The sequence below is a fragment of the Pipistrellus kuhlii genome, unplaced genomic scaffold (assembly GCF_014108245.1).
Source record: "Pipistrellus kuhlii isolate mPipKuh1 unplaced genomic scaffold, mPipKuh1.p scaffold_m20_p_12, whole genome shotgun sequence".
Classification (NCBI taxonomy): domain Eukaryota; kingdom Metazoa; phylum Chordata; class Mammalia; order Chiroptera; family Vespertilionidae; genus Pipistrellus; species Pipistrellus kuhlii.
The window spans coordinates 31637826-31648212 of NW_023425427.1; the positions used below are offsets into that span (position 1 = coordinate 31637826).

General features: G+C 38.1%; 1 protein-coding gene across 3 annotated transcripts in view; it reads right to left on the reverse strand.

Annotated features, from left to right (window-relative positions):
* LOC118716519 (putative COBW domain-containing protein 7) overlaps positions 1-5143 on the reverse strand; it is a 41485-nt gene extending 36342 nt beyond the window's left edge. The window contains exons 1-2 of one of the 3 annotated variants that reach the window (XM_036433887.2): positions 4925-5143; positions 921-1007 (exon numbers count right to left, since the gene is read on the reverse strand). In XM_036433887.2, the coding sequence (XP_036289780.1) occupies positions 921-1007; positions 4925-5081 (244 nt within the window). In that variant the 5' untranslated portion in view covers positions 5082-5143. Of the gene's footprint in view, positions 1-920; positions 1008-4924 lie in introns of those variants that run through there. The other 2 variants (XM_036433886.2, XM_036433888.1) reach the window with 2 other exon arrangements.
* Positions 5144-10387: the final 5244 nt, after the last annotated feature.

The following is a 10387-nucleotide window of genomic DNA, read 5'->3' on the forward strand; positions in this document are numbered from 1 at the left end:
TATACCTTATGAATTATCCCACAAAAGTTACATTTTTGGCTAAAAGTGAGCTTTTATTAAAATTCACACTTAAGAAGAAAAAAATATAAAATAAAGAACTGAGTTTTATATTTCTGTAAGGATTTTTTTTAATACAGTTCAACATTAAAAACAAAAAATTGAATGTTTATTGCATGTATGTTCACTGGTAACTGAAGTTTTTTGAAGATAGAGACCATATGTTCAACATATTTTTAAAATCTTCAGTTTTAATTGCTTTGCAGATAAACATTCAACTAGGAAACCTTACAATAAATGAAGCATTTTTAAATTTTTCAAAAGCTGATACTAAACAGTATAATCATTACAAAAGTATCTTTCTAGTTCCTGAAAGAACTTTCTTTCATATCAAATATCATAGATTTTTACTTCTGGAGTAATTTATTTCATGTAAAAATTTAATTCCATTTATATGAATTTGAAAGTTATACACAAAATTTTATAGAAACTATCTAATTTCAGTATTCAAAATCTGTCCAAAGTAAAACTTGACAGAAATTAATCTCGCCAAAACCGGCTTGGCTCAGTGGATAGCGCACTGGTCTGAGGACTGAAAGGTCCCAGGTTCGATTCCGGTCAAGGGCATGTACATTGGTTATGGGCAAATCCCCTGAGGGGGTATGCAGGAGGCTGCTGGTTGATGTTTCTCTCTCATTGATATTTCTAGCTCTCTATATTTCTCCCTTCCTCTCTGTAAAAAAATCAATAAAATATATTTTAAAAAGAAAAGAAATTAATCTCATTCTTCCAAAACTATCCACATCAATATATTCACATTATAATGCGCTGCATTTCATTTTTAAACATGAAATATCAAGTCACAAATAGGATGAATTATCTTATAAATTCTTGCAGCACAGCATTTATTCAACTTGACTTACCTTCCCCAAATTCATTTAAAATAACTGCAATTCTTTTACTGTGTTGCTCTGTCAAAATATAGTTCAGAAGTGTTGTCTTCCCAGCACCTATAAAAATATGTTTTATAGATCTTATAAAATAACAAAATTTAAAGATACAAAAAGATAAGAGTCACAATGGTTTTAAAAATATTATTTAATTAAGTTTATTCCAGAGGAAGATTAAAGTGTCCTTTGAAAAATATTAAAAATGTTTTGTTGACATAACAATTTATAAATACTTACAAATACTCCTATAAGTTAGGTCACACAGCTTTTTTCAATCTCATTATGACAAAAATAATATGCCTTCTACATAATTTATAATACAATTAATACAAAGGCTTTAAAATTTTCTATTAAATAAAAAAATATTGAATAGCTTCCAAATAATAAAGTAGTGATGTAGTTTATACAATATTTAAGTCCTTTTGCATGATGATAATGTTTCTTAGCCAAGAATATAAAACTTAATTATAAAGATCTTTTATTTCAATTTCCATCATTAACCAGATACAAATTGAAACTGACTATATGTCTACTTTTAGTAAGCTTAAAGCAACATATGAAATTATTTATATATAAATAATTTTATATATATATTGTAAAATCATATATAAATTATATATAAGTTATATATAATTATATATGTGTATACATATATACATATATATATCACACACAAAATAATGGATGTAGGAAATAACAAGACAGGAATATTCAGTCTTTAGAAAGACAAACTCATAAAGCTACACTAACTTTATCCAGTAGGTGGCATATAAACCTATTATGTTCAGCTGAAGTAGAAGAAAAACATTTGTCTTGTGAGCCACAGACAGCAAAGTTCATAGAGAGGGGGAAAAAATCCCAACTGCACAGTACTTTATTTCAATTGTATAAATAAATCATTTATTTATTTATTTTTCTGTTGGTGGACATTCAGTTGTTCCCAGTGTTTTGTTATTACAAGTACTTGTACTTATCTTCTGAAGTGGATTTACAAGATTTCTAGGAAATTACTGAGTATTAGGGTATTAATATCTTCTAGGTCATATTCCTTCAAAAACTGAAGGATGGAAGGCTTGTATTTAGAGTGCTCCATGTAGGAAGCTCAACGTCACTGAAGTGTGAAGTATAGAATGGAAGGGACATACCTTGAGGAGGCAGTGCCATAAAGAAATTCTCAAAGAGTAAGACAAAGGCCTTGGACATGAGTGCTCTATTAGGTAGTGGCAGTGAAAATGGACAGGAGGTTGTAAGAAATCTTATAAAATTATTAAGGCTTAACAATTAACTATATGATGAAGCAAAAGACTTTAACATGTAGTTCATTCTAAAGCTATTATGGATCAGATTTCATGTTGTACCTTGGTGAAAAGAGCACAAAACAGAAATTCAGATCAATAACGAGGCAATTATGTTACAGGATGAAACATTTAATACATGTATAAGATGTTATGGAGCACCTAAGAGGACATCTAGCCAGAAGAATAAAAGTAAGAAGACTATGCAAGGGCCTGGCTGGTGTGGCTCGGTGTTTGAGCATCGACCTATGAACCTGGAGGTCACAGGTTGATTCCTGGTCAGGGCACATGTCCGAGCATGCAGGAGGCAGCCAATCCACGATTCTCTCTCATTATTGCTGTTTATATCTCTCTCTCCCTCTCCCTTTCCCTCTGAAATCAATAAAAATACGTTAAAAAGAAAAGAAGAACAATATAAAAGGGCTAAAGTTCTTGGTACCATTTAGAAGTAGGTAAATGTTGAGTCACAGTTTTGCAGGCTGGAGAGTTTGTCAAGAGCCAGACAATTCACATTAAGGAATTTGAACTTTTACCCAAATAGAAACACCGAAGAGTGTGATACAATCAGAATGACATTAATAAAGACCATTAAGGCTAAAATACACAGATACTTCTCAAACTTTTCCAATTAAGTACCTCTAGTGTAAGTGCATAAACTGTCCTTCAGGAAACTAGCATGTTTACAAACCTATGAATTCAAGTGTCCCAGTGCATTCTTGAACGACCTCAGTTTAAAGAAATACAGTCTGCTTCTGGTCAAGATAACAGTGTAGGTAGATGTGGTTCTCACATCTCCCCACAAGCACAAAGTTACAACTACACTCCAGAACAACTATCATTCAGAACCTCCTGAAACTGAGCTGAATTCAAGTCTTAAAACTTCCCTAACCCGGTGAAGGAAACAGACACACAAGTTCAGGAAGCACAGAGTCCAAACAAGATGAACCCACATGAAGACACATCACAATTAAAATGCAAAAGGTTAAAGACAAAGAGAGAATCTTAAAAGCAGCAAGAAACATTGCCGAAACCGGTTTGGCTCAGTGGTAGAGCGTCGGGTCTGTGGACTGAAAGGTCCCAGGTTCGATTCCGGTCAAGGGCATATACATTGGTTGCGGGCACATCCCCGGTAGGGGGTGTGCAAGAGGCAGCTGGTCGATGTTTCTCTCTCATCGACGTTTCTAGCTCTCTATCTCTCTCCCTTCCTCCTCTCTATAAAATATCAATAAAATATATTTTTTAAAAAAGAAAGAAACAACTAGTTACCTATAAAGGAGCCCCCATTCGACTGCTGATTTCTCATCAGAAACTTTGCAGGCCACAAGGGGTCAACAAGAAGTATTTAAAGTGATGAAAAGCAAGAACCTCTAACAAAGATTACTCTATCGAGCAAAATATCGTTTAGAATCAAAGGACATACAATGAGCTTCCCAGTCAAGAAAAAGCTTGAAGAAGCTGAAACCGGTTTAGCTCAGTGGATAGTGCGTTGGCCTGTGGAGTGAGGGGTCCCAGGTTTGATTCCAGTTGAGGGCATGTACCTTGGTTGCGAGCACATCCTCAGTGGAGGGTGTGCAGGAGGCAGCTGATGGATGTTTCTCTCTCAGATGTTTCTAACTCTCTATCCCTCTCTCTTTCTCTCAGTAAGAAAAAAAAAAAATCAATTAAAATATATTAAAAAAAAAAAAGCTAAAGAAGTACATTACTGACAAACCAATGTAACATGAAATGTTAAAGGGTCTTTTTCAAGAAGGAAAAAAACAATATGAACCATAAAATGGCAATAAATACAAACCTATCAACAATTGAATCTAAAAAAAACCCCCACAAACGAACAAACAGATCAAAACAGGCTCATAGATATAGATGGGTGTTGGGAGGATGGATGAAAAGGGTGGAGGGATTTAGAAGTAGAAATCGGTAGTTACAGAATAGTTATGGGGATGGAAAGTACTGCATAGGGAATACAGTCCGTCATATCTGATAACTGTATGGTGTCAGATGGGTATAAGATTTATCGGGATGGTCACTTAGTAAGTTATATAATGCCTAATCACTGGGGTGTACACCTGAAACAATATTGTGTGTCAAATGTATCTAATTGAAAATAAAAATAGGCGGTTAAAAAACAAAAATAAAACCTCGGAGGGCAGGGTGTACACCTATGAAATGTTAAAGGCCAAGTGTTTTAAAAACAGATCTCAAACAAAAGGAAAAAAAAGTTTGAGAGAGGTGGTATTTCCAGGAGTGGCTGGGGAGAATGGCTTGAGGGGAGGAGAAGGGGAATTCACTGAGGCCTGCCTTTGTGTGGAGCATTTTACTGACAGGACATCCTTTCATGGCCACAGGCTTACAAGGTAGGCATTTCCGGCCCCATTTTGCAGGTGAGGAACTCAGACAGGTGACTAGTATTGTTTGCATTTTCAAATGAGGTAGATAAGCTTTGGAAAGGTAATGTGCTCAAGGCCAAGGGCACAGTTTGGGGGCGGGTCCGGGCTTCAGACCGCAAAACCAGAACTAGTTATTCAAAATGCGAGGTTAATTTTGAATCTCACAGGATACATGTGAATCGGGGAGCCAGTGGCCCAGCCCGTACCTCCAGAGGCATCTGCCAGGATGCCTAAAATCTGTGAGCCCCGCCACATTCCCGGAGACCAGGGTCCTCTGACCGGGATGGTTAGTTACCTAAATACCCGGTGATAATTGTGACTGGGATCTTAGCGCCGGGGCCAGGCTTTTCCTCCTGCTCTCTCTGCTTCGCCTCAATGGGGACCAATTCAGGACAGTCCTCCTCCGCCGCCAGCTCCTCGTCCTCGTCCACGGCGCCGAAGGCCTGTGACATCTCGGCCGGCCGACAGTGCGCACTCCAGCGCTGGGACCGCCCGCAGAAGAGCGGCCGCTCACGCCGCCCACGCCACGCCAGGCGCGGTGCTTACGTCATCACGCCGCGACGGCGGGCTCCTCCGAGCCCCGCCCCTTTTACCTGGGCTCAGGCTACGGGCCGCCCAGCGTCTTAGCCACGCCCCCAGGGTGTTCCCGGAAGCTGAGGGCGGCGGGCGGGGTTCGTGGAGGAGCCCAGCTCTGACGCTGTCACTGTGTGCGCGGGTCCGAGGGCCGCTTTAATGGCTGAAGGCTGAGAGAGAGCCGAGGCCAGGCTGGTTGGAACCTGACCCGAACAGCTTCCACAGGGCATACACTTTATCAACGTGACATTAAATGATTTTTTTTAGTATAATTAAAAAAATGTTTTTGATTCATAAGGAAAAAAATGGAAGGTTAGGTTAGAACAATACATGTGTGAGGCACCACTGTACAGTGTTAATTATATGTATACCTGACGAAATAACCAGTGAAACCTTTTTCTTTTTTAATAATTACATATATTATGTGTATCCAAATGTTTGCAATGTACACACATTACTTTCATTTATTGTTCTTTGTCACTATTTGTTGGAATCTTAGGTAACCGAAGTTCATTTTCTTTTAAAAAAAAAATATGTTTTATTGATTTTTTTAGAGAGGAAGAGAGAGGGATAGAGAGTTAGAAACATCGATGAGAGAGAATCATCCATCAGCTGCCTCTTACACACCCCCTACTGGGGATGTGCCCGCAACCAAGGTACATGCCCTTGACTGGAATCGACCCCGGGACCTTTCAGTCCGCAGGCTGACGCTCTATCCACTGAGCCAAACAGGTTTCGGCCCTAAGTTCATTTTCTATATTCTTTGGTTCATGACTCTCGCTCATCATTAATCCATGAATAGCCCTCCTTTGTATTGATATATACAGAGTGTCCCCAAAAAATGTATGCACACTTTAACAGTTGATAGTTCAATTTTGAAATTGAAATTTATTTTAACAAACACGACCTCTATTCAAAGTAATTTGTGTACATTTTTGGGGACACCCTATATTTATAATGATGTATCCCATGCCCTTAAAGGGTTGGGTACCAGAGTCACCACCGTATTAATAATTTGGGGAAGATTTGAAGCTGAAAGCTTACACTCTTTCTCCAAGGGCTCTGATACCTGGCCTCGGAGAGACCTGATTTAGGCAGCGCTATGGTAGGGGCCCCTCCTGCATTGGAGCAGAGCAGAGCCAAGAAGCTCTCAAGCTATCTGGATTCCTTCAGCTCAGCTTCCTGCCAACAACCCTGCCATTGTCCTTTGGCACAATTCCGTTCCTCACCTTTGTCTCATTTTCTTTCTTTGATTCATTATGACAGTTGCCATGAGAAAAAGTGAGGACTGGTGCTATATCCAAATCAGAGGAGAGCTAAAAATAATGCCAACTTGTTTTTGTTTTTCTCTCTCTCAATTTTGCAACATTCTGCAAATGAAAGAACACTCTAGTGGCCAACAACAGCTATTGCTTTAGAGAAAAGGAAACTGAGGGTTTCAAAATTAGCTCAGTTCCTCTTATGTAGCTATACGCGATAAATAAATAAGCAAAATATTTATCAAATGCTTAACACTAATAGATTAATTTGCTGTTTTTCATCACATTAACTTAGTAGGAACATCTATGAAAAGCCAGAGACCAATGGCTTTTATTTTTGTGACTGCTTTAGTTACCGCTAGTATTATATTGATATATCAATATTCAAGTATCCTAGAGTCCTCTGCTGAGATATGAAGCCAGTGTAAAAACTTGAAATAATACTTTTCCCCAGAATAGTGAAGGAGGCTGACAGGTGTGATACATAAATTTCAGTGTTTTTAGAAAGTGAGACTTTCATTTCAAATGTTGCTGGTATATTATCTCAATTCATCAGTTTAAGCTGTTAAACCATGATATTGATAAGGCTTAGCTCACAGTCCAGTCACTTATAAATATATTAAAAAAAAAAAAAACTGTTACCCAGTGGTCAAAAATTAAAGGCACCCAAATTTTCCATCTCAAAATGAATGGACAAACAAAATGAGTGGCATACTATTCACTCTAAAGTATACTATCAGGCAAGGAGTGGGCATTGAGCAAAACTAAAAAACAACAGTTGTGTAATGATTTATGTTGTAATAGTTTAGGAGACATCTAATATCCTCTTCTATTCTCAATAGAAATTTAAAAGTGATATTTGTGGCTTTATTTAAGTTTCACTTTCTAATTTTTATAGTTTTTGAGAAGTGTATGCTCAAGTCCACAGGTATCTGCTCATGATTTCTCCTCTGTAAATAAAAGTCACAGAAACAAAAATGAAATGGTTCCATTTTTTCCTTCCTCTTACTATTCCTCCAAATCCCCTCAAAGAGTGTTTAACTGCATGTAACTGAAATGTGCTATCAGGAAAGCCAGGTCTTCCTGGTTTCAAGACTCCTGTCCTTGAGGCCCATAGCTCTGTTTCTCAATTAGACACCACAATTTCACTCCTGGAGAAAGATTCATGGACTTTCTTTAGATGGATTTGCTTTCTTTCTTCTCATTATTTTAAAGTGTCCTTTCTGCCGAAACCAGTTTGGCTCAGTGGGTAGAGCATAGGCCTGCGGACTGAAAGGTCCCAGGTTCGATTCCGGTCAAGGGCATGTACCTTGGTTGAGGGCACATCCCCAGTAGGGGGTGTGCAAGAGGCAGCTGATCAATGTTTCTCTCACATGGATGTTTCTCTCACATGGATGTTTCTAACTCTCTATACTTCTCTCTTTCTGTCTGTAAAATATCAATAAAATATTATAAAGTGTCCCTTCTGCCCTGGCACCTCAGTGTAGATTGCTCCAGCAGATATGTGGAAGCCACCCAGCCTCTTCTGGATCTCCACCTTAAAGACACAATTTTTCCTTAGGGAATGTCCTTCACATCAACATCCTTCAGCATACCACTCCTTCTACAAACTACTTTTACTTTATTTTAACAATCCTTTCCAACTTCTGTGCATGGTAATTTGAAATTTCCTGAATCAGGTACTATGCTACCTATCTTCCCCCCTTTTTATATAACTATAGCAGGATCTCTGATTTTTAAGCTAGGTACTCAGCCTGCAGGGTAAAGCTGCACTAGACTTCCCAGTCTACCTTGCAACCAGACAGCAATGTAAAGATGACGAGGCTTGGGCCAGCCCGGCGTGGCTCAGTGGCTGAGTGGCAACCTATGAACTGGGAGGTCATGATTCAATTCTGGGTTGAGCTATGGGCTCAACTCCCAGGGAGGGCTATGCAGGAGGAAGCCGATCAATAATTTCTCCCATCATTGAGGTTTCTATCTCTCCCTCTCTCTTCCTCTCTGAAATTAATTTAAAAAAAACACACATATATCTATGATAATAAAAGCATAATATGACCTTCCAGACATCATTCCTACGTCCTTCTGGATGAAGTCTCCACGGGGAGCCGAAGCAGAGGTGGTTAGGGGTGATCACGCAGGCAGGCAAGTGGTTAGGAGCCAGCAGTCGAGGATTGTGAGAGGAATGTCCAACTGCTGGTTTAGGTCAATTCTGGGTCGGCCTAAACCGGCAGTAGGACATCCCCTGAGGGGTCCCAGATTGGAGAGGGTACAGGCTGGGCTGAGGGGAAAATAGTCTGATGATAAGCTAAAGCTTGTGTCTTTGATAATAAAATTTATTCCAATTTCAGCTTGGTATTTTAGAGTTATTAGCTTCTCTTATGTTAGCTTAGCTCAATTGTGAAATATTAAGTTTTAAATTTAGTTAGTTGTCATACTAATTTGTTGTCAACAATTCTGAGTTACTTATAATTAAGGTAATTCTATGCATGCACTGTATTTATTGTATTACAAGGTTGTGCTTTTGATTGTGTGCTGACATATGGATTTTTACAATTCAATTGCAGTTAACAAGATTTTGGCAGCAGTGTACAATGCACAGACTAAAATTCATTTCTGAGTTGCTGCTTGGAGAAAAATGAGCTTACATATTATGTTTTGATCACAGTTCTAAGTTATAGCTTAGTACTTCCATGCCCTTGAGTAACACTACTAGAAACTATTAGTAGACAGAATATTTATCTATATACTTTTACATCATAACTGTTCTTTTTACTTCATTTTTCTTTCTGAAATGCTGTGAATCACATAAGCTAGTAATGATGATGCAACAGAAAGTTAAACACACTTCTTTATGCACTAATAAATACAAAGTATGTATAGCAATGGTATTTACATAAATATGTATAATTATAAGAGCATAATCAGCTGTTAACACAATTTGCCTTTCAGGGAGAGGGAATAGAAAAGGTGAAATGTGTGGCAGATGGAAAGGGGTGGGAGAAACAAGCCTTCCCACCCATTGAAAAAAAAAACCTTTAAAAATAGCATGTATGAAATACCAAAAAAAAATGTGTTTATTATATATCTTGTTTAGATAAAATTGTATCTATTGGAATATATATATATATATATTTGCAGAAAATTATAATAGAAACAGTAATGTATATGAGTACTTATTTAACATAAATATGAGGTGAAAAACATAATTTGCTTGTAATATATGTAGTATGATTCCATTTCAGTACAAATCTAAACAAAAAGATTGCCTAATTATATATACATATGTATGACTATGTATATATGTATATGTATGTAATGGTAGCATATGTATGTGAGAGCAATATGTTTGGAAGGAGATACCACATTGTAATAACATGGGCTACAGCAGGGAGGTAGGCTAGATGAGAAAGACAATGGAGAACAGAAGAAAAGTTACCTTTTATTTTTATTTTTTAAATCTTTGTATTGCCTGGCTGGTATGACTCAATGATTGAGCGTTGACCCAGGAACCAGGAGGCCACAGTTCCTAGTCAGAGCAGGTGCCTGGATTCAATCTTGATCCCCAGTAGGAGGTATGCAGGAGGCAGCCAATGAATGATTCACAATGGTATTTCTATCTCTCTTTCTCCCTCTCCCTTCCTCTCTGAAATCAATATGTATTGATTTTAAAAATCTTCATATATAAATGGTTATAAAAGCATCAAAAATTTTAAATATTTATACTAATAAAAGTTTAATATGCTAAGTAGACTGGGAGACCTTCCGGACATCCTTCCATACAAAGCCATGGTGTTGAGGCTCAGGGAGATGTGGTTAGGGGCAATTAGGCCAGGAAGGGAGAGCAATTGGGGGTGATCAGGCTGGTGTGTGTAGGGGAACAGTTGGGGGAGAGCAGGCCAGTAGGGGGGGGGGTGTGAGGAGTTGGG